We start from the raw sequence: 25,990 nt of genomic DNA, 5'->3' as shown, positions 1-25,990 counted from the left end.
GGAGAGTTCAAACGTTCAAGGATGTGATTAAGGCTTTGCTTCCTACCCGCCGCAATGGTTGTGACACTTGGCTCGCGCCACGTTCCACACTGAGACTCCAAACCACAAAGCCGGTCTCACCAGGAGCCATTATATACAGTAAATCAACTCACCCCTGGTCATGGCGGCTCGGTTTACAGAGCAGTGTGGTGCCATGTTTCTGCAACAAGGACACAACAGGAAAGGATTCCCACAACACTGACATACAGTGCGGGCCTTATTACCTATTATGTATGTATGTATCCATGTGATCATCTTCCAAATGAGAGTGCTGTTAAATCAGGCTGCTTGACATGACGTTTTTTTTGCAACTGTAAACATTATTTAGCATATTGCAGTATATATTAGCACATAGACACACTGATTACACAACAAGGTTATTTAGAAATGCAATGCAATAGATTAATTTGCACTATATATCCATGCATTATATTGTATTTGTAATTCATGAAAAGCCTCAACATTAACAACATATTAATGCTCATGTGGTCAGCCAGGCAGCCAGCGATATAAATGGCGACATGCAGGGAGATATCAGTATGTTCACAAGAGGTCAGGCCTCCCAGACGACCTCCAGGTTACCACAGTTTCCACACTAATACACTTATTTGGCAAGTGATGGTGTATAGTTTGGAGTCTATGCACTTCAATGGGGTTAGATTCCCCAGTTAGTTACAGGGAGGAAAAGGCACCGAGCTGTCATGGCTGGGTGATCCATAGACCTAGCCGAGGACGGAGATGGTGGAACGGGACACTTACTCACCGGCTCCACCACTCTGAGCGGCATTACAGCTGCGTTGGACAACTGCTGTGTGTGACGGATGTGTGCTCAAGTGTCATGCTCTGGCTGTCCGTCTTCACACATCTCACACTGAGAGACAGCTCATGCATTTTTATCACCGGGGCCTGACCTCATCTTCAAGACACTCAGCTCAGGTACAACTGTCACACAAACTCTTAACAATGAAGAACATGAGGGTACGTTGCTGAGTGAAAACACAAAGCAGGAGAACAAGAAGGTGTGAAATAATGACCAGAAATATACCACGAACAGGTACCAGGTGTTCATAAACAGAGATGTGAATTATAATGGAATATAATATAACATCTATGTTTTCTTTAGTGTATATTTTTAATGGTTCATCTTATCTGTTTGTTTTGGAGAGAAAGACACCTCTGTGGATAATTTTGGCTCCCGGTAAACCCTCCTGAATGGATCTTAAGTTATCAGAGACAAAAGGTGAGCACACATTAGCAGGTGCTATGCTAGCAGCCTGTCTGTGACGAGCCGAACAGTGTTGGAGAAACACTGATTTGTAATGAGAAATTGCTTTATTCAGTGTTTTTATCGGTTTTAATCACCAGATCTGTTTGTTTTTTTGGGAGGAAGACACCCCTGCGGATGATTTTGCCTCCAGTAAAAACCTCCTTAACAATGAACGCTGAAGGAATCCTAACCAGGGGTTTACGCTTGTAATCGGCAATCCTTAGAGCTAGATCCTACACACTGTTCCTTTAATACAGTATTTGCCAAATGCTTTTTTTCATTCAACTCATTTGACATTATTTACTGTCTCCTTATTGGTTCCATTTGCAAAATAAATCCTTTATGCAACCACAATTTCTTCATGTTTGCCAGTATGCACTTATATGCTTCTCTGTGTTTACAGTGTGTGAATGTGTGCTTGCACTCATAAACATGTATAGTTATATTTGTATGTACTTCAGTGAATCATTCAACCTTGACATCCCTCCCGCATATCTGAAGGTTACTGCGAGACAGCCAACTGGAGGGCAGAGTGAGGGCAACGGGATACAGAGCAATTAGACACTTCTCCAAACACCACGTTTCAGTGCAGCATGCAACGTGAAAACACAGATAAGACAAACACACAGTCTCTTCCAGCAAGTTTAAAGCACCACAGGCTCTTGTCTTACTCAGTCCTGACTTCCTGTCTGCATTTTGGCAAGGTCTTAAGATAATCAAGTTTTTTGAGAGATAAGAATGCTCGTCACATCCACGCTGCAACTGTCTGTCCTACACAGAAACCGTTTGTATTGTAACTGCCGGCTGGGTATTTGCCATTGATCAATAAGGGTTCATTCACTATCGTCTAATCGTCAGGGATTATATAACAGTAATTAGATCCACGTTTTCTGTCTGTTGGCCTGTCTCAAACCTTTAATCGGCTGTTTGGGAAACAGAGGCAGTGAGAAAAGAGAGCACGGATTATATCTGTGTGTTGGGGCCCAGAGGGGTAAGCACAGGTGTGTATTCTGTAAGTACAGGTGTGTGAGACAGGTGACCGCTTGATTTAACTCATAGTCAGCAGGCTCAATTCATCATATCACTCCTCCCCCATCCCTCCACACACACTCCCACTATACTGCCATCACAGGTGTAAAACAACCTCCTCAGTGTTTGAATTCCACCCTCATGGACAACGCCAACAACTAAAATTTGTATGTATGTGTGTGTGCCTGGGGAAGTTTGGAAATATAAATCGTATAAGAACAGATGCTTATCCTTTACTGCCGCCTACCTGTTAGCATTAAACCTCCATCTCTTCCTGCTGTAATCTCTTGCCCTCTTTCTCTCTTTGTTTCTCTGGGCAAAAGCATCAGGGCATTAGGCCCTTTTTCTGCTCTGTAAATGTCAGGAGTATGCTTGGCTGAGGCTTAATAAAGCGGAGGTAAAACAGGGGAAAGTGGTATTACCTCCCCTGCATTTTGCTGGTCTTACAGCAAAATCAGCCATGTGCATTGTCTGATGCTGACATTTTCTCTCCCACTTCTGCACTATGAACATGCAAAGGCATTAACCGGCGTGATCCCAGAATTTAAAACAGCTGTGAATCCTTTTATTTTTTTGAGTGATCACAGAACAGTACTGTGGACTTATGGGAAGTATGCAGAGCTCAAAGTCTATTCTCCTCTATCCTGAATGTGTCGAGTGATGGCTGCTGGAACGTGATCCACAGAGTAGCCAGACTTGGCTGTTAAAATATCATACGAGCTGACAGGCCCTCGTCACTAGTCCAGTAACACTTATCAGACACACACACACACACTCACAGGGGTCTGTAAGCCAATTTTCATTGGACAAGAGCTCACCTCACTGTTTGTCCCCTGTTCATTCCTTTTATGATCACCACCTTTGTCTTTATTCTCCACTCATATTTGATCTTAATCAGAGACTAAACAGCAGCGCACTTTGATGCAGAGCAAAGCGGCTTCCCTGACAGTGATGAGACCATAGGAGACAGTAGAGAGGAGATCTCAGATGAAGGTTCATCATTACAGCAGCCCTATTCCAGCAAATGAACCGCAATTACAATAACGCTGCCTAAACGCTGCCAACTCAAGCAGAACAATCACATTTGGGGCGAGACATCGCAATGGCTCTTACACAATGACCTCAGCCTGCCTCATCATTCACCTAGACTATTTTAATCTGGGCTTACTTTCCATTATAGGGCAGTACTTTAAACCGCTCTCATTCAATCATGACCATCAACAGAGCTGTTAGTCTCCAGGGCGCTTTGGTAATAAAGCCTCATCCTCGCCATTTCCCCTTTAAAAGATTGTGTTGTTAAACAACTCCTCTCGCAATTTTTGTATTTGATTACACTCACTGTTTCTCCCTCCCCCCTGCTCCTCCTTTCCCTAATGCATACATAACCAGTCTCTGGGTTTGAGTTTCTCTTGACTCAGCATTACTGAAACCACAACCCTGCTGGCGGATAGATAGCTGTTCTCCGTCTGGGCCACCAAAGACCCCAAATGGCCGTCTCCATAGCCTCTCAGACAGATTTAAGCTGGGCCATATTTCAGCACCTCTCAGCGTGTCACCAACGATGGACGTGATGTCACCAGCTCCTCCATCAGACACTAGCATGCAGAAGGTCTCAGAATAGTAAAAGGTCAGGAGTGCATGTCCACTATGCAAAGCATGTTCTAATCCAGCTTCAAAAGCAGCACGCTGGAGTTTAAGAGATAACCAGGCAGCTGCTGACTGGTGTATTCCTGGAAATATCTTCTCCTGCAATCAAGCTGATTCTTTGAGTGTGGTAACCCTGTTTTCAGATGCACAGTCTCTCCCAACCCTGGCAACAACACCCAACACACACTCAGCTTCTCCCTCTATTCTCTCTCCACCTCACCTTTTCTCTCCTCTCCCACACACTAGCAGTATTAATCACAGCACACTAAACAGTGACTGACGCCATTCACAAGGCTTGGCTTTGTTGGCTATGCTGCCCAGTGAATACAACTCCAGACCTTTTTGTCTGCCTAAGTGGACTCTTAGAGGAAGCTCCTCCCTCTCCAAGGACCCTCAGATTACCTCTGAAAAGGGCTGGGTGATGGGTGAGTTCTGCAGGGTGGTGGGGGAGAGCAAGGGAGAGCAGCGGGGGAGGAGGAGGGTGACAGGCAAATGATTGGGAAGATCCACTGCTCCCAGGGAGATGTGCACCCTCTCCCTCTGGACAGCTAGCAATGCCATCAGCCACTGCTTAGCAACCAGTGGGTTTGGCTGAACAGAGTGAAAGACAGCGAAAAAAGGTATAAGAAAGAAAAAAAGATTTAAATCCCTGCAGAAAGGGGACTTGATTTGCTAAGTACAGAAGGCAGGAGCAGCAAAACTTGCAGCTGTGAAGAACAAAAGCAGGAGTTGACAGGTGAAAGAAAAGAAAAATGGGGCCTTGTAGGCACTTGCATTCAGTAACAACAAAAAACTAGGCTTTACATACTGCTAAGTTGTGCAAACAATACAAAGCAAACATGTGTGAATCATCACTCACAACACAGTGCTGATACAATGTCCTAGTATGTGACCAGTCAGAGTATGAGCTCCTCATTCTTTAATTATGCTCCCCACTTTGTCCATGCAGTCTAGTGTGTGCATGTGAGACAACTGTGAAAAGGTGTGTCTGATTCAAGAGTCGCACTGAGTTCAATCAGACTCAGGTTTGTGCATTTTAAAAGTAATACATCTTAATGCCTCCCATCATTCCACCAGTCACAGGTTGGACCAATCCCAATCACTATTTCCGTCACCTCAGCCCTTCTATTTTGATGATTGATGTGAGTCATCATATTAACTCTGCAGTTGAGGCTTTTTTAATTCCCCCATTAAACCACACCACTTGTAGGTCTGTGAATCCTTATAAACCTTGTAAAATTGTAAAACAGAAAAATATGCTGACTTTGCACGCGGCCGCAGATAGGATGAAGAGGGCTGAAGCTTTTGGCTGCAGAAATGAATCAGTATCATCTGCATCATTATTAAAGTTTAATCAAACAAATGGGAATAATAAACTAGGGCACGGTCCCAGCTTGGATTTAAGCCAGCTTACGATGTTGTGCACTATCTCAGCATAAAAATCCTACAGTGAAATGACCACAGCAGCACCATCCACAATACAGTGCAGAGGCAGGGTTATCACAACATCTTTGCCAAACACCTCAAAGCCAGTGAACCTCTCATCTACAGGTCTGAATTACTTTATAATGTGTTAGACTACTTTGTTTTGCATTTGAATCATCTGAATACACACAAAAAAAATGTGGGATTTGTTTGCCATTATACAAAAAATGCTCTCCACCAATGCACAGATAGATAGAGAGATAACCTGTAGCCACTGTAACTGACCTGAGAATCAGACACTCTCACTCAGAGATCTTTGCTTTTACACTCAGTCTCAGAGACAAAAAAAAAACATTGAAAACGAATTTTCCAATTCCTCCTTTTTGTCATTATATATGCATATCATTCACTTATATTTATTGCTAAAATTTACAACTGCGTCCTCCTTTATCTGTTCTACAAGAACCAAAAAAAATCAACTCATCTCTGCCCTAATGTTAACCTCCTGAGAGGCGACCATCAGCTGCATTGGATGGAGGAGTTATCTGTTGAATTCAGCCCCTTGTTCATGCATTAATGTAAGTTTTATGAATGAAAAAACAAGATGCAATGGAAAATGTTTGCTGCAATGATGGGAAATCAATTTGAATCACAACTCCGCAAGATTAGCCTGTTATTAACAATATTTCCCAATTACAGTATACATAAACAGTTTAAAAATCAAAGCTGAGTGAATTATTGTTTCCCATGCAAACCAGAACCCAACAACATAAATTTACAATATTGCTTACACAACCAAAGTGGGTAAATGACGGGTGGAGTGCAAAGGGCAGTGTCTGAGGTTTGTGCAAAACAGAGCTGAATATTTTTTTTAAAACCCACATGAATGAGTTTCACACAACAACACGTTAGACAACTTACCATCAACTTGAAAATACAGTAATCCGCCAACAAGGATGAACGCTAGCGGACCCATACTAGCATATTAAACATCCACGGCGGGCGCGCAAATCCTCGAATTCACTGCAGAAAAATACGTCCGAAATGACAGGCAAGTCTACTCCGTGTTTCTGGGAGTTCTGGAGAGCTCCTAGTTACTGACAAAAGCCAGTTTCAATGTCCAAAAACTGACAGGATCCATGTTACAGTAGGTCACCCGGAGCTGCTCGGGGTGTTCATATCCACCAAACCTTGAAACCAAACTCTCGGTCTGTGAGTATTATCCCTGCTTGCCCCGTGAGTTCATCCGCAATATGTGCTGTTTCTCCAAGATGACCTACAACACAAGCTGAAGCCCGCAGGAGCCTGTGACAGGAGAAATGTACAGTAAGTCCACACTGGAAAACAAACGTAGGCTGGCCACTTCTCCGCAGGTCCTCGGTTCCTTAGGACGCGTCTGTGGCACCTTTCAAATCTTCAGCGATATCTTCTCACTTCAGCACATGACTCGGCTGAGGCTCTGACTGAAACGCAGCCGTAAACTCTCATGCATTCCCAAAAAGTTGTTCTGTCACAACGGGAACCAGCTCCCAGAAGACCCATGTGCTTAGTCTGGGATAAAGCGCTGAAAGTGTACAGTCGTACAAGTCAGTTGAACATCCCCCGTCTTTCTCTCTCTCTGCCTGTTTGATTTCAACGGCGCTGCCGCTAGGAGCGCACGGTCTATGCGCACCCGGCACAGCCCGCAGCCCACCACACTCAAGCTTGACACAGTTGCACGAAACACGGATCGGTCCGGGAAGACAGCGGAGGAAAGGGGAGAGAGTGAGAGACTAGGGGGAAGGAAAAAGTCTAGGAGAAAGAAATGAAGACTAGGCTAGTGACCCCCTTTCTACTAGTGAGACAATTTTACGCACAGATGTGTTGTAGTGGAGGATAAACCCATATAAACTCTGTTTTCTTGCGTTAAGCATTTATAGCTTCACAAGTACTGAACATAATTTAATATTTACCACAAAGTGAGCACTATTCTGTCTGGACATATCCTGACAATTTAACCCCACATTACTACCTACATTATTAGTGGAAAATTGTGCAAGAAATAGCCAACAGGTAGCATATGTGATGACACAAAGTTAGGGGGAAAATGAATTATAATACTGCAGGTAGTATGATTAAAAATGCAATTAATAATTTCAGAATGTGGTGACTCATTGGGCACATTAAAGATGCTGAACGGATGCTGATGTATTGAGATATTGAAGCAGAATTGTAAATATGATCTGTCAGAAATCAATGACTGATTGACCGAGCCCCTGCATCAAGATGAGGAGAGAGGCGGCCTGTCTGCATGCCAATATTACATACATGTACGTCTTTTCCAGGGCAAAGTGTGCATAGACAGAGTACAGCATGCAAACAAGGAAATCAATGCAATCCAATTTTTTAATTATGGATAAAATGAGATGATATGATTTGGATACACAGCAGTCAGGACCCCAGAAGATGTTGGGGGGGGGGGGTCGTGTATGTGGTCTGCACTCTTGCCCAGCAACCCTCTTCATTTCATCTGACTGGTTTATTATACAGTGAGCTATGAGCTGTGAGCTCCCCCTACTGGAAGCAATCGTCTTGTCACCAGGCTTTGCAATACGGCACTATCAAGTGGTATAAGAAGAGGAGGCAGCACATGTAGAGCAAACAGGAACTTTTAAAGAAGCAACTTGATGGATATTACATGTATTTCTGTGTTAGTTACAGCAGCATAATTAAGCAGAGGAGCCATTTCAAAATTAAATCACCAGTATGTGTTGTACAGCTAATTTAAAGGAGCACTTCAACGGGATGCAGAGAAAATAATAATAATAATTAGGCCACTGTTGTCCTTTTCTTTCCTCACTGAATACAGCAAATTGAAACTGCTTTATTATTTTTATCCAAACCTACAGAAAATAAAATAGCTGTATGCAACATTAACAGCTGCAGAGATGATAGACCTACCAAGTTGGTCCCTTTGTTTTAACCTCAACAGACACAACACTGGCAGCAGCACCAACCTAAAAGGTTTGGAGTTCCCATTTTGTGATTTACATCAAAGTTGGCTATAGAACAAAGCCTCCAAACTCACAGCACGTTCCCTGAAGGTGTCTGTGAAGACCATACTCTCTCAATAAAAAACACAGACCCCAACACCATGACAGGATGGCTTTGGCAAAGGTAACCACTTCTATTGCCTTTAATAATAGCTTTGGCTGCTCATGGGTTTTTTTTTTCTTCCGTTTGTTTGTCAAGCTGCGTGTTCCAGCTTGCCCCATAAAGGCCTTACTGGGAGCTGCAACATGTTGTAAGTTTACTAGCTTGCTCCCACTGCAGGCAGCGCTGTCAGCTGGCCAGACACAGTGATTTGTCTTCATATTTTAATATGTTTGTGAGCTGCATGCAAATGTTGTCTTCTCAGGGCCTCCATAGTGTCCTAGATTCTACCGGATGCGTGCAACCACACACACACACACGGAGCCAAACAGAAATTTATTGTGTCATCAGTGTTGCTGACAGTTCAAGGCAAATAAAAGAGAGAGAAAAAAAAGGGAATTGGAGAAAGGTAATTTACTAAGAAGAAAAGCATGCTTCAAACATAAACAATGGAGTGTATGGCTTCATTGATGGAAAAGTAACTAGAGTGTAATTCTCCCCCAAGCACTGCCTTTTATGCCCCACTTTCAATCACTGTATCTGCAGCGGAGGCAGTGATATTCCCCGGGTTTCTAAATATCAGCTGAAAGTGGATTTATTTTAATTAAACTGGAGGCTGTGTTTACTCAGGGCAAGACATGTTACATAAAAATGAGATGGTGGGGCTAAGCCATGGACTGATAACTCATGGACACTATAATATGAGCTTATGCTTCATTCCACTGTTGCAAGAATGTAACAGATCTTTTATTAGGGTGGCGCTCATAATATTACTGACAAACAGGGTTTATTGGGTTGATTAGTTTTTTCATTTCAAAAACTAAGAGCCTGCAGATGAGGTGTAAAGACACAAATAAGTGTGACGTCACTGAGGAGGGAAAGCAAAGCAAGAGCATTGGTTTGGAACGGCTGCCTCAACAACACAGATGAAATCAAAGATATTAAAAACATGGAAGAAAAACACAGTCTTGCATGCAATTACCCTCCCTTTTTCCATCCCTGCAAAGAAAATGTACCAGCAGATGCTGAAATGGATCATTTGTTTTAGCCTAAACTAATCATGTCACAATTACTGTCACGTTTTTGTGCAATTATGTGTTTTTAACTTAATAAAACCTAATAATCAATCAGATAATTTCCCTTTATGGTCCTCGGAACATCTGCTCATTGATGGACCTTAGGTGGAGCCATTTATTAGGACGGCTGCTTGGCGTGACCCACATCCATCCTCGTCCACTTCTCAACTGACGTGACTTTAATCGTTCAAGTTGAATCCCGGTGACCCTTTCGGCAAAATGATGCTAAATTATTTCTCCTATTAATAAATAAGACACAAGATAGCAGTTTGTTAGAAGGACGATAAGCAGTTTATTAAGGATTGATATGATCACTTTAAAATCTGAAGTACTCTACCCTTTAATAACAGCACCCTCTAATTTTTCCTGCGAATGATTAAGGCTCTTTTATCCAGTGGCTCAGTTTATAGTGTGGTAATATGAACATAAAGTGCTGCAGTGTTGTTGTTTTTTTTGTAGATAAAAGCACAGCTGAGGATCAATAGGGGGTCGCCAAATGGAGAGTGTGATATCTCTGAGACAATCAGGAGTGTGTGCAACAGCGGCACCCACTCTGGGGGTTTGGAGGCACATTCCAGCAGAGACATTTTCTGCATTTTAATTGCTTGTAACGAAGGTGCAATTCAAATGCAAACTATGAATCAAACGCAGACAGTGACATAATGTGTAGTCTCAGCAAAGCTGCATCTGTCTGTATATATGTGTCTGAGGGAGAAAGAGGAAAGTGTTTTTAATTGTGTGCCAGGTCAGAGGTTCAGGTAGCAACATCACTCATGATCAGATCAGAGTGGTATTTGGGGAGCTCTTAGCTGGATATCTTTCATGGCTGAGTATCCCCTTACTGGGTTTGGGTTTCTGTGTGGGGATGATTAGGAGCTGGGGGTGGGGGGAGGCGGCGTGGTGATGTGTGGAGGGGTGATTAATGTAGATGTCAGTAGCGGCCCTCCCTCCTCTGCTCCCTCCCCAGCATCCGTAATGACACCTGGGGAAGGCAGGATGGGTCTACCTGCAGCCCAGGCTCCCTCAGCAGGGCATGATTCTTCCCCATGATCCTCCTCTGTCAGCAGTCCTGTCACTGGGCTCGGATCAGGCCCTTATTAATGGGCCTCTATGTCAAACATAGATATTAAGCTGTGCTCTGCTCCGCACCATCCTCGGCAATAACACCCACATAGGCACACACACTGACACGATCATTTCTATACAGTACGGTGACAGACACAAACACACACACAGCACAAAACCACACACTCATAAGTCATAAACACATCACTACATTAACATTCGCTGAGATATTACTTTCTTATTTAGCAACTTTTACACATTCAGCTCCAGCAAGACAAAGGGGTCCATAGATCTATTAGATATCTCTGTTTCCCTCCTCTGCGTCCACCCTTTAATACACACAACCCAATATCACATTATGCTGGAAAAGTGACAAACCTCTCACTATGATGCATCGTCCAACAATGCAAATCAGCCTGCCCTGAAAAAGGTTATACAGCTTCTGAGTTCAGTAAAGTCTGTAGCAGGCCGAACACAGCTCTAGCAGAGCCTCAGCAGCGAGGACTGCTTTTGCTATTTAAGCTTGTGGCTTTAATATGATACATAGAACAGGGAGACATTTACAAGAACCCAAGCTTTTGGAGACATAACACAGCAGATCTGGGTTTATTCAGGGCTATAAAACATTTAATGGAAGCCAGTGCGACACATGTTAAATTCTGTACTCTCCGATACTCCCTCAGAGGGGCTGAAGGAGGAGGTTGGGCAGATGGAGGAAGTACGGAGGACACGACACCTGAGCTCAATGCGGAGAGAGGCTTCTATCAGCAGGACATAAACTCTGTATGTAATGCATCGCTCCGTCTTCCTCTGCGTTCACTGAAAGGGACAGGAAGTGAGATAGGGGCACCCTATCGAATGTTGCAAAACTGGGGATTAGTGTGAATTCTTGCTTTTCACATAAAGTTCAGCTCTGTCGTTTCCCGTTCTCTTTTCTCACTTTTATGGCATGCAAAGTGCTGAGTAAACTAGCTATTAGCATGTGATTTTGTTTGCAAATTTAGCTGAACATGCAGCAACTATGAGGCAGTTATATGGGAGACAGTAGAGCACATTCATGTGTAAAAAGGAAATTTCTAGGTTTATAATTTCTAGAGGAAAACATTAAAACCCCTGAAAACTCGGCATTCCTCTATTAAATATTTACAGCTAAATAAGCAGCAATCAAAGTTAAAGTATGGAGGAGAAAAACATCCTCAGATATATGCTATAAATATTTTAAAACTCAGCTTAGCTGTTTTATCAGGACTTTGTGGGTGCAGTTTGATCACATTTGGTTGACAGTAGCCTGACAACACAAGCAAATAACACCACGACTCATTACATTTTGATTCAGATGGTGCTAAACTCTGATGGGTGTGCAGAAATACATGGCATCACCTTTTTCCAGCTGAGCCCCACCCACGTGTGTAATGACCTAAGCTAACTTTGGCAGAATTTTTTTGTGCCCTCCTAAGATGATGTCACTCATCATGTGGAAAATATGTTTTTTTGTATTAGAACAATGCAACTCCAATGACTGAATAAAAAGAGCAACAAATATTTCATAAAGATTAACTTTTACATTTAGTCCTGTATGTCCCCTGAAAATGCAGTTTCAAAGAAGCCTCTAACAAACTCACAAATGTCAAAGAGAATCTAAAGTACACTATGAGATAAGTTCAGTTGCAGGGAATCCAAAGTAAACTTTACAGGATGATCTGTCTCGTTCCGCCATTTTTTTTCCTATTTTATGTCAACCTCTCCTTTCCTCCCACTCTTATTAGATACTCTAACTCCTCTTCTTCAACCACATTCCTGTCATTTATGGAATTTCCCCATGTCTAGGTGAAAAACAGCCCACTCCCGGGGTCCTGAGAGCTGCAGCTAATTAACTGGCCTACTTTTTCCCGAACATTGCAGCTTAATCTGCCTCTGTGGAAACTCATCACAACTGTCATCCCCCACCTAGAGCAGACCTTGATAACAGGGTGCTAGTCACTGTCATGACAGGGCAGGGTAAACAGTTTGGTCCAGTGAACGATGGGCAGCAGCCGCTAATGAGTGAGAAGTGAATACTCGAGCTGTGATGAGTCAGGAGGGAGGGAATGAGAGGAAGGGAGGACAAGAGCATCTCAAGTATCTCTCCAGCCTCCTTATCAGTGAGGACATTGTCCTTCCTCTCTCCAGTACTCCTCCTCAAACCTACAGCTTCAGACATCATTAGCAAGGCTCTGAGCAGGCGGTGTCTCCTTTGGTTTGTAAATCCCTGTGTCCTGCACAACTGACCAGACTATAAAGTCTGATAAGACTGGCTTCATATTTGGCACGAGGAAACCCTCTGTCTCAATCTTCTATACAACAGTCACTGTTAAAATGGGAAGTTATTTTCATTACCCCTGCAGGAAATTCTGAAAAAAGGCACAGTTGGTCTCATAAACACCCAAGTAACCCAAACTAATGGATTTATTTAAGCTATCAACATCATGTATTCATAGCCGTTTCCTTCCCCCCTCGTGAAAAAAAAACACATTATTGTAAAGAATTGCCAAGTCTCCGCAAGACTTGGCATGAGCATCCTCAATCAAGGCACAAGATTTTTAAGTGTTGTTGGAAAGAATAAACTTTACAAGACAGGAAGCACAACAAATTTAAATATCCAAGATGCACTGTGTAATCATAAATACCATTATTACCCTGTTGACTTTCTCACATTATTAAATCCACGTAAAAGACAGTATATGCACTGTATATTTACAATGCTGTGCTTATTTTGGCAATTAAATAAATGCGTTTCTAACAAGATTACATTGGAAAGGGTCTCAGATCAGTTGTTGGTGACTGGTGATACTGTGCTAACAATGTCCCACTTACATTAGCACATATGCACTAGTATAATCAATGTTTACATTTTCTGTCAGTCAGTAATTGGTTGTGTTGACATACTATGTTTAACTGCATCAGCATTATTACTCCTAAGTCTTGAATGTCATTATAACCCATACTGTAAATGAATCAATATGTACATTACAGAATAGGGTTTATTTTCTTACCAGCTATTCCTGTTTAATATCACCGAGACATCTCATTGTATTAGCTGCTGTAAATGTTTTGTATTCTTTGTTAGAAGCAGACTGGGTGTGAGCCTGAACTAAGAGTTTAATTAAACCACCTTCTGTAGTTGTGGCATGCGATCAATAAACAGTATTTAAGGATTGCAAGCTTATCCAATTGCTGGAAGTCATGCAATTTATTTTCCATGCTAGCAGGCGGCAAATGTACAGCAGTGGAAATGGCATTATGATGCAAGCTTCACAAAGTTTGTATCTCTCTATTAGAGGCAGTGTTTATTGTATTGAATTGCATTTATATTGGATGGCAGTACATGGTACAAGTGTCATACCTTTCTGTCTGCCCACTATAGATCAGGATGGAAACTGACTTGTGGTTTGCAAAGCAGCCGTTCACCCAGTCATGGAAAGGTGACTGGGTGAGCGGTGATTGAATTCTTCTGTGCTAACTTCACTGGGCTGCTGACAACTCTGAGGTCTGAGATGGAGGATAGGGATGAAAGGAAGACTTTGGGCTGCAATCTTAAAGGTTCTGTATGTAACTTCTTTACCAGTATTAATTATTTTTTATTGCCAGTGGGTGAACAGGTTATAAGGTGACTTAAAAACTTGTTTTCTTGTCTCTGTTGATGTCTGATAAACAGTAAATCCGTATAATTCAGGGTCCCATATCATAAGGTCTGTGCAGACCAAAAGAGGTAACACTAATAAGAAGGATTTTCTGAAAGTTTCATACAGAACCATTAAATAGACTCAACTTTCATTCTCTCCACTCTGATTTCTTACAGTCAAGAGATCTGTCATCATACTTTGTTCCACACAATGTGTTAACAATTAGTTTGCCCTGTGGACGAGTGTCTGTCTTACTCGTAATAAAATATACAGTATAATGTATAATGTTAAATACATGTTCTTTGCGCTCAGTATGCTGTCCTGTAAACTTTACCACTGAACATTATCATGTACTCATTGCTGCTAAAGCTCATTTCCAATATGACTGTGTATAAACAGCTTCAAATAAAACTCGGCTTGTATTTGCTAAAAGGCTGTTTCTTTTTTGCACACAGTCAAGATTGCACTCAAAATATGTACCCCATTAAACTCTCAACTATGCACTCATTTTTGGAACAGAGCCCAGAATTAAAACTGCTCCTCTCACCGCTTCTCCCGTCCCTGCTGAAACCTTTTCAATCTCCCTGTCCCCTCCGTACACTGTAAACTGGCTGTAATCAGGACTAGAAAAACAATATTACCCCCTCACGTCCATTAAATTGTCTACTTTGCTTCTCACCTTCAAGTCAGGTGTTTGGAGGGGGAAAACATTAATCTCAATATTCAGATTTGGTAACCCTGTGGCCTGGGATGATTTGAACATCTGCTGTCCCCTACTGCCAGAAACTAAAATGTGGTCTGCGAAGTTGTTTTGTACTGCTCCATGGAGCAATTTGGGATAACTTGCTGTGGCTGTGATTTAAAAAACAAATAGTCAAACTGTTGTAGTAAGCTCTTTTAACCACATAAACCTAATATAAGTTTACCAAGGCTGATGACAAATCACAACTTTAAATGTGTATACTCTAGAGCAGTTGTTTACATTTGGCTCTCATCCATCAATACCTTTTGGATTGATCGTGACCACTGTACTGAATAAAACACATGGACTCTAAAATCGAGGGGTCTTCCACTTAAACAGACGGCCCCGCCCCTAAATGCTGAGTGCTATCACACAATCAATCGGAGGCAGAGCTCATCAGAGGTTCAAACTCAATTGCCCCCCAAAATGGAAAGTGATTTAGAGCCTTAGGTCAGAGTCGATCCCAAATGACACATTAGGGCACCCCTTCCACATGCTTGACCAGGGACACCATGACCCTTTTGGGGGAGAAAAACATCCAGATACTGGGGGGCCCCCAGGCATCCCAACCTCCATAAATGCCTCAATGTCACCAATCTGAGCTGAGTGATGGTCCGGCACAGATGATGCTGGACACAACACGCTGGCCTGTAATTACTTTTAGACATGAACTTGCACACACACAAAAACAAAACAAATGCCTTCAATACAAGCAGAAGGCGACAATGTTTAGGGATGGCCAAACGCTACTCTAAAACATCAGAATAAACTTATGGTTGAAGCACCTAAACTGAAGGAGAGATTGATTTCATTTTGAGTTGTTACATGACAAAAGGCTGCAGCTCAGATGTGTCATTCAGGCTAAGCTCCCCTCAAACTACTGATGTGGTGATAAAACAATGGAGGCATGTAAGTGGATTCCACAGGGTGTAAGTGGATTTCACAGCGAGCAAGTTTCCACAGCTACTCCTAACCTGTGACCTCTCTCTGTGTTTGCTAACCGTCTCCCACAAATAATTCTAACCCCCCTCGGCCGAATGAATTACACAGACAGTATGGATCGTCATAGTCTCTTCAGGCCCTAATGAAACTGGGCTCGTGCACCTGACATTTCCATCCCCCAGGGCGAAGCCTCGCATGGCCACAGCCTCGTACCCTGGCCTTGCCACTTCACACTAATTGCTGCCTCATAAGCAAGCACCACAGCAACAAATCCAGTTAACGACAGTGGCATATTGATCGCTGGCAGGCATGCAGGCAGCACCCCTGTCCCTAGGTATGGGAGGAGGGGCACTGTGGCTTTTACAACCTGAGGGATGGCCTGCACCCAATAAAGAGCAGGTCCCTGTGACAAAATAAAAACCAAAAGAGGGTCAGAGTGATACAATTACCGCTCGGCAGCTCTGACCCTAACTGTAGGTGAACAATAGACTGCAGGATGATGGTGGGAGTGGGGCGCAGAGAAGAGGGGGCCCTCATTATAGAGGTAGGCCAGAAGACCTGTTCAATTTGCTCCATTAATGAGCGCTGAAGAAGCACTTTCGCTCTGTCCCAACAGAGCCATTACAGGCCTAGTCTGAGCACTGAAGAAGACTTTGCACCATGCCACAAATACTGCCGGCAGCACTGAGGCATTAAGCCAAACAGATCTGAAAGCTATGAATACACAAAGGCTGTTCAAATAGCAGCCCATAAATCCATGATGTCATCAATGCTAAAATGCTGCATTGGTACTTAAAATGCTTTATGGTTACATGGCGTGTTAATCATAATTCCATTTTATTTATGGTGGTTTATTGTATTTTAAATATTGTAAACAACTCAACATGTTATACATGTGCTGACTGGTGCTGTGAAACTTTGGGTGTTTTATGCAGCAAACAGGGTGCCTAATTGGAAAAGGAAACAAAGCATATTAGTCAAACTACTCATTTACATACTAAAATGGCACGGAGAAAAGGCAATGCTGCATTTTCCTCTAATTTGTTTGTGCGGCAGAGCACAGTAAAAGGTGATAGAATGAGGCCAAACAATGGGAAGCTTAGCGAGACCGCGTTTCTGCTTAAATCTAACATCCATCAAAGATGTTATTTTTCACAGATACTGTAAATCATACATTAGCTGAAGCTGGTAAACATCAAAGTTGTAAGCAATCATAAAAGAGCATTTTGGCACATTCCGTAATCTGTTTTAATGCAGCACTAAATTACTGTTTTCCATCGCCTTTCTTGTCTAATCTGGCTTACTTTCAACCCACACTGTATCATACGGTCTCTCTTCCTCCAAGAATAGCTCTTTCTTCAGTTCTAAGCCATTACAACAGACAGTAGATGCTCGCGCTCTCTTTTATCCCAGCCACAGTACAAATTCTGCCTCAAACATTTGTTCTACTTACTACACTGACTGAATCCACATTTTTTTACTACTGTATCAGTGTGTATATCCACATTTCCACCAGTTGTTAATTTCTCACGTCAAATTGCAGTTGAAGGTGTCCAGTGAAGACAAAGCAATGTATAGGAATGAAAGACATTTTAATGTTATCTTTTATATTTGCTGTACTTATTACTAATAAATACTAATGAGAAATCAACAGAAATAAAGCGAGCAATAATAATAAATATGTGTGGTTGGCTATGTCCACCACTGATCATTCTGTTCAGTTTAGACAGTCCAACAAGTGTCAGTTGAGTTTAATCATAATGTTACCATTTTATAAATATATTGGGGCTTTAATATAATACATTAATTTCTATGAATTAATTGCAGAAAAAAATAACATGTTAACAAAATAACACTGGTTAATCTTGTTCCGTGGTGCCCTTTGACCCAGTGCGTCAATAGAGGCCACAGTGGCTTTGTCCCATGCTTGGCCCCTAGAAAGGAACATTTACATTTAAAAAAAATCGCCCCAGATGGAACTGTTGATAGGAGCACAGTTCTCTGCAATTTCTGCAGTAAGGAATAGTATTCCAAGCCTGAAATATCATCTTAACACAAAGCAAAGCGAACTTGGAGGTTCGAGCTAGCCCAGCCTCTTATGCTAGCACTAGCAGAAAGCCTCGTCAAGCCACACTCAACCAGGCGTTCAGACACAAACTGAGTATGTCTACATGTGACTGACTAATTGACTCTGCAATGGACCACAGACCAGTTTTGGTGCTAGAGGACAGGGGGACAATTGTGTCCAAAATCCAGCAGGTTCACTACGACCCATCTACCAAAATTCATTGGAATTGAAATGTTTTTCAAAAAATCTGAAAAGATGGGTCAATGGCTTTCATACTGTGAGCGTATAAGCAGTGCAAAGTCAATTCCTACTAGAGAAAGTGTGGAAAAAACATCTGTTTTTTACCACAAAACTGCAGGATGGCCACATCTGGACTAATAAAATTAGATGCTGATTTCTCTGGATAACTCTCTGTTGTTACAACATAAACCAGATTTGACACCATTTGCTCTCTGGCACCTACTTTGTGTCTCTGCGTAACAACCTGCCCCTCCCTTCACAGCGTTGACCCTTAACAAGTCTGAACTGCTATGGCACAAGCACTTCTGAGCTGCCCGCTGATTTTTTAGCATGTAGAGACATGTCATAAAAGTTGAATGATTTCAAATTTATGTTTGGCTTCTGGTTGGTTACTGATTAGAAGCTGCATCAAAGACACTTCTGTTTGATCATCATAACCACCCTGGTCACTATTAAACCCAAGAAAGATAGGAGGAAAACAGCAGTAGATAAGAAAAGTGTGTAGGGAGAGAGCATACAAATTAATTTAGATGCCATATCAGGAGGGAGGCAGCAACTAACTGGCATGATTTATCCATGCATTTTTAATAACATGATATTGTTGCGCTCTTGAACAGACACATACAATTTCTTTTGCTTACTTTTTAGGAAAATTTTTCAGGCACCTTCAGCAGCAGCAACTCGTGTAATATTTCAAATTTTGGCAAAAAGGACAAGTTTGCAGCCGTGGTATGTGTATCATTTAATACACATATTTGTCATTACATATATCTATGTTTGGGTTCGAGCTGATGTAAGGCACTAGCTTGGCACTTTGATGCATCTCTTTGCTTGTTTTGATTTACAGTTAACACAAAACAAAACAGAAGCAGGAACATGCGACAATGTTACAATACACAACCATAAATTATAAATGCATTCCCTGCAGGAGTGAATCATAAATTCAGATCCGAGGTATAACCAAACAAAGAAAATCGCAATGCAGTGGTATGGGGATGAATAAGTTCTGCTGTGAGACTGTAACTCAAATAATCTAGTTTTAAAATGATCAAGAAGAATATTAGCTGCTCAAGACTCATGACTGACCATGTTTAGGGTGTTGCCACTGTTGCTGTGACCAGTGTTACAGCCTTCCAGGCGGTAAACAGAATGAGAGTGTGGGCATGCGGCCTTGGGTCATCAACATTATTTGGATTTTACTACACTGCTGTGCAGTGCTGCTGGCCTTGAGACTTTACTGTGTGCCATTAAGGTCTAACACATAAAATCGAAAAGGTCATTTCTGCTCTAAAAGCATGAGGTTGTTACCTTTACAACAGAAAGAGAGACAAAGACGGAGGAGAGAGAGAGAGGAGGTGATAGAAAACATCTATATTCGCCAACTTTAAAAAACAACACGATATAAGACAAGAAGAATCAAAATAAACATTACTTGCAGCATAGTCTGTGGTATTGTAAATCAATCTATTCATGTTGTTTTTATTCCTCCTGGATGTATTTTTGTTGATATTTATTGCAGCTGTATGTGGAGGAGAGCCTATAGGATTTGTTTTGAGCTCCTTATTGTGTTCTTGCTATAAACGGCAAAATTCATGTCTATAGAGTCTCTGGTATCCTACAATTACACCAGATTGTAATTGTACTCCTACTATCTTCAGGATCAAAAAGAGGATATAAGAGAAAACAAGAGAGGATGTGTGGGTCAAAAGGGATTGCAACAATTTAAACGTGGTGAGCAGTTTGAGCTGAGCTTAATGATTTCTGTAAGACAGTGTCATCCAAACACCTCACAGAAAAAGGACCTGTTTTAATAAGGCCCCTTGTTCTGAAACTACCTATTGATTTTCACTGTGGCGGGTTGTGGGGCAGTGACCTGCTCTGGTTCCTGGCTCCCACAAAAGCTAAATTGAGCCATTTAGAACATGGGTCTGTCTTTAGAGACTCCAGCTCAGCACTGACTCCCCCAGCCAATTTATTTCCATCAGGTGGAACTTTTCCTGGAGCTGCAGAATTTCACCACAATGGACCTGCTTGCTGAAGATCCCGGCACACAATTTCCTACTCCGTTCAGTCAGCCTCCACTGAGTTCGGGTCTCACCTCTTTGTTTTATTACCGTTCAACACTAGACTTGTATCTCTGACCCAACTGCACCACAATGTGCAGCACCACGATAGAGCTGAGTTTTCTTTTTAAAATAACAATCAAGTGGTGCGGCCAGCAAAAAGTTGGAGGAACACTCTGTATCGCTGCTGCGGCTACATTCTCAGCAGACTGTCAAATCTACTGGCCCTCTTCAGCTGAAATGCACTGACTGGTTGACTTGACAAACAATGCGGAGGGACCAAAACAGCCATCGGCACAGAAGTAACAATGTGACAAAGACATGATGAAGGAATGCACATGCCACTCATACACAAGCCTGCCCACAAGCATGCATACACACGCACATACCTTGCATGACACATATCACTACTAATTAGAGATGAGTACTGAAGACCAGTCTTTAATTAGCACTGGATCCTGATTGGTCCGAATGCAGAATGAAGTTTGTCGACTTTTTCCCTGACATGTAGCCATTTGCTGAGGATGATACATCCCTTAGCGTTGCAGGACTACTTCATGTGTATGTTTATGTCCTGTGGCCTGTAGTCTGAAGACTGGGCTATCTGTAAAGCGAAGCGAAAGAAAACACAGCTAATATGTATGTTTATAACAATAGTGGTGTGAAATGGGGAGAACACTGTTGACCTAACTGCTCTAAAATGTACTGCATGACTGTTTCGTTACATCTGATGTTGTTTATGAAGCAACTAGCTAAATGTGTGCTTATATTGAGTCACTTTTCACAACCAAGTGGCTCCAAGGCTAAAAATTGAAGCCAATGTGCAAGCACCAAAAACCGCAGTTCCTGGAATGGCCTCCTGAGGCCGGCTCTAAAGCAAGTACATACCCATGAACCTCCATGATAAAATGTGTAACTTTACAGCAGAAATAAACACATCTACAGCCTGATACACAAAGTAGTTTTGGTTTCAAGTGCTAATTTCCACATTCATGACAACTGTATGCAAGGTTGATTTTTTATATACGTTACCTGTTAACATTTTTTATGGCCTAAAGTTATGCATAATTAAGAGCAGGGCCGTTTTAAATGACAGGCTGCCCTTCGAGGTGCCACCAAAGTCTAGGAGTCAAATCAGCCCCATGCTCCTCCACAGCTCCACCCTCTCATCCAAATTTGGTCATTTCTAGCCCCCAAAATCCAAGATAGCAACGGCAAAAATGCCGACCTGAAGGCTTCAAAATGGTAGTCCACAAACCAATGGGTAACATCATGGTGGCCACAGCCATTAGTTTTATACAGTCTATGCTCTCGACACATGAAACTACATTTGGAGCAGAAGGCTTGTTCTTTTCCAAGCACATTTCTCTAAACCATAGATATATTACATTTGTACATTATTTTGTAGCAGATATGCTGATACTTGATGTTTCTCAGCAACACTGTGGTGAAGGTTGGATTTAGGCACAAACACCACTAGGTAACGGTTAGGAAGAGATCATGTTTTGGCTTAAAACAACCTTGTTTGGTGGCACAAAAGCTGCCAAAAAAGCAGGGACGGGTTGTAGGAAAACACCCAGGTTGGTGGTTTATATGCTGCTGCGAAATGCCATGAGGGGTGGCCAAAAAATAGCTGATGTTGTTGACTGTTGGTCTTAAACAGTTGTCTGCAGCTTGGCAGCCATCTCACCTAGGTATCATCCCATCCAACATCCCCTCCACCTCATGATGACAAAATCAGCTCATATACTACATCTCTTAACAAACAATGATATACTATGTTTCAAAACGCACAAATTATACAATGAACAATGAGGACATTTTCTTTTGTCAAGACTGGGCTTTGTTTCCCTATACCAACTATGCGTAAGCTAGACAGTGAGTCATAGTTCTCAAACACTAATTCTTTCTCCCTCCAGGTTAAACACAATTGACAACATGACATGGATAACTTCACGGGGGAAAAAAGACAAATAATGTGTGCAGTGAGTTCTAGTGCACTTGCAGTCATACATTTTAATACTGCTAAAATGAAGAAGTATCAATAAGAGTTCTAAAAGTAGCCCTAGATGATTTGATTTTGATATAATCGTAATGATTCACTTTTACTAACAACTGTGGCCATTGTAAAGTTCATGGATCTCAGATAATCAGCCAGCTGTAGCAGTGATCTTATCGTCTTCACTAATGAACTGAAGAGGCAGATAAAGTGCAAGTGACGCTAAAACTACTGTTGACTACTGTAAAAAGAAGCATTGTTTTTACATGAAACCACAAGTGTCCCAGGAAGATTAAGACATTAAAAGGGGTTATTCCATTATGAGAGGCTCATACTTGGACGTGTTGCATGCTACATTCCTATCACCAAGGCATAGTGTATAGTCAGTGTTCTGTAAGAGAACTGTAGCAACCTACTATTGAAATCCTGGTCAGGGATCACATACAAGCACATAATGTACTTTCCATCTGAGTGAACTCTTGCTGAAGGAGCAAAAAAGATGAAAGGAAGCAGAGAAATCGTCATATAAATGATCTGAACCGCAGATCAAACAAGAACTGCTTCATGTCATTTCCTCCATCAAAGACAGGAACAAATCCAAATATTTTTCTCTTTCGAAAAGGCATGAATAGACAGGGTAATTCGGGTCAAGAGAATGTTAATGCTGTGTCATAGGTCACTTTAGTTACAGCGTACATGAGGATATCAGAAAAACCATGAAACGGTGCTCAAAGGAAGAATGAGAAAAACTGGTATAAAAGTAAGAGAGGGGAAAACACATCCAAGGTCACCCCCGTTCTTTCCCCCTGCGGCTGCAAAACATTCCAGTGTACAGTGCTGCAGCACATTCATAGCTCAAACCAATTTTACCAGAGGAATCAATATGGCTGAAATATTGGGCTTTTATGAGTTGCTACATTCAGCTGGGGGCCGTGTGAGCGGAGTAATGTGTTCAGCTAGATTAGATTTAAACAGCCTAGACATTGAGAAGGGGTGGGACAAATTTACAAGGGAGGAACAAAGAGGAACACAAAGGCTCTGATTATTCTAATTATTGTAAGTATTACTGTTTATATTGAATGTTACAGCAAATCAGTCCTAGTGCACATCTGCGTAACATCCAAAGGTGGCATAATGCACTATTAACTGCAAGTTAAACGGTTTTGATATCATTGTGGGTGAATTGTAATGATATGACTTTAAAGGTCCAGTGTGAATGACTTAGTGGCATCTGGCAGAGAGGTTGTCGACTGCAACCAACTGAAACTTCTCCAGCGTGCCAAGTGTGTGGGAGGACCATGGTGGCGGATGCGAACATGTGAAAACAAGAATGGGCCTATCTAGAGCCAGTGTTTGGTTTGTCCATTCTGGGCCGACCAGGTCTCACTGCCAACTTGACAACTATCAATGGTCTCGGCATCAGATACCAACGTAAGGACGCACCATTTAGCGGCGGTATGAGACGTACCAGGCGGCGACATGTTTTGATGCTTCGAGCAAATCTAGTAATATAAAGAGCAAAAAAGTCTCCATAGGGCAAGCAGAAGTGGAGGCGGATAGGAAAAATAAACTCTGGGCTTTCATCTGGGAGCCTGCTATTCATTTCCCATGTTAAACCAGATGTCAATCAAGTTATTTCAATGACAATGTAGAGTGCTAGTATGTGTAGCATGCTACGCAAATGATGTATGTTATGTGAGCTTTGTGTCAAATGTCATGTAATGCTACATTAGAAACAAGAAACAATAAGAAACAAACATAATAATTTTAAGCCAAGCCACAGTTGTTATTTTCTAATCCAGCCATGTGCTTTTATAGCCTAGGAGGTAAACTAAAACAATATTTTTTTTACCTACATTCTCTTCTTTTGAAAAGAGAATGCATGGATTTAATGAGGGGAAACTGTACATTTCCTGTAAAAGACACAATGCATGTAACAGGCATATGAGCATGCATCCCTGAGCGTCCAAAACTGACTCAGAAGGGGTACTTAGAGCGTCATAGTTTGGCATGTAAAGCATTGGTATTCGACGAGTTGGGAGTGAGAATGTGCTGTCTGGGCTACTGTAGACTAAAACCTGCTTGGTATGTAGACATATTGGCTCATTGTAAGGTAATGAAAACACAATGATTCTTAATTTCAGGTGATTGTAAAAAAAAAAAAAAAAAAAAAAGAAACATAGTTATGAATAACTTATATACCTTTATTTGCCAGTAGATGCCAGTAAATCCTGGACGTGGGTAACATGGACATATGTCGATGTTATAGTGGTGGCATTTAAAACCTATAAGCAAACTGTAATTGATTGTTATTCATATTTTATGTTGTTTAATTAGTTAAACACAAGGCACATATTTCCTTTAGCTATTCATTATTTATTGAACTCGTTTCACATGTGTCAGCATACTGCTGCAAGGCATGAGCTTAATGGTTCAGGGAGTTTACTGTATTTCTGTAGGCATACCTATTTGCCTACTCCCTAAATTAAAAGGAAATAAATAAGCCACACATTGTTTCTCATAGATTATGGTATTTTTATCTTAAAATAGTATCAATCGTCAGTGTTTCTCGTCAAACGTATCTAATAAGTATTTACAGCCTGCACTGCGTCTCCAGACTCTTTGGGCCATCATCTCTTTACAATGTGGTGCAGGTGGTTCTTGTGGTTTCTGACAGCGGTCTCTTTGAGACATCGTAAAGTCTCAGAGGTGTTGAAAAGAACATCATGTCAGCCTGCTGCCACAGAACCCATGCTCAGCCAATGCCTGAAAAGAGCAGCTGAGGAAGCCATTACACAGTCATATAGTGCCAGAGAAAAGGGTGGGCCGCTGGGGGCCCCCTGGCAGTGCTACAGTCATTAATGCCCTCAATTTGCCTTAATGGCTTTCTCAATCCCAGCCCTCAATTCCATTCGTCCCCACGCCAGACTGTATTTTGTCTCCTCTCACTGCCTGTAATTAATCCATTCATCTCTAAAAGATCCGATCAATGCTGTCTGGAATGAGAGCTGCCATGCCATGGGAATAGGACAGGAAAAAACATGTACTGTAGACCCACCTTTGGCCAAAAAGTGTTTGTAACTGGGCTGAATATAAAATTATTGATGAAACACAACTGCACATATTGATGATCTGTAACTGCATATAGTAACACATTTACTATGGAACATCAATAACATGTAATATAGAAATAAATGTTGTACGAAAAGCCTTCAGCACTTCAATACATGTCTGAACTCCAAAACTCAATAGGATCATACAGTGAGCATTCCAGTCCAATCATATAACTTTTCCCAGCTTAATGTCATGAACAGACTACATCTATATATATATATATCATCCAATTTATATATTTTGAGGGGTAAGAGATGTTGTGCCACATGAAGCCAGATTCAGTTACCACCACATCTATTATGTTATTTCTGTGAAAGGAAAGCTTGTTAGGAGTACATGTTTGGGTTGTAATTGATTCATTTTAGGTTAAACAATGAAAGGCAGAGCATGCACATGGATGTGTGTGTATTTCTGTGTGTTTGTGTGAGTGTGTGTTTTCATGATTCAGAAATGCTAGCTGGCAATCAGACATCATGGGCC

General features: G+C 41.7%; 1 protein-coding gene across 20 annotated transcripts in view; it reads right to left on the bottom strand.

The window, feature by feature from the left end:
• robo2 (roundabout, axon guidance receptor, homolog 2 (Drosophila)) overlaps positions 1-25,990 on the bottom strand; it is a 303,484-nt gene that overhangs the window by 172,954 nt on the left and 104,540 nt on the right. Inside the window, exon 1 of one of the 20 annotated variants that reach the window (XM_033630691.2) lies at positions 6,329-7,114. The exons of the other annotated variants lie outside the window; for them this stretch is intronic. Within the exon in view, the coding sequence (XP_033486582.2) occupies positions 6,329-6,383 (55 nt within the window). The 5' untranslated portion in view covers positions 6,384-7,114. Of the gene's footprint in view, positions 1-6,328; positions 7,115-25,990 lie in introns of those variants that run through there. 20 annotated transcript variants of the gene reach the window in all.

Source organism: Epinephelus lanceolatus, chromosome 4, assembly GCF_041903045.1.
Source record: "Epinephelus lanceolatus isolate andai-2023 chromosome 4, ASM4190304v1, whole genome shotgun sequence".
NCBI lineage: Eukaryota > Metazoa > Chordata > Actinopteri > Perciformes > Serranidae > Epinephelus > Epinephelus lanceolatus.
This window is presented reverse-complemented; position numbering and strand designations above follow the sequence as displayed.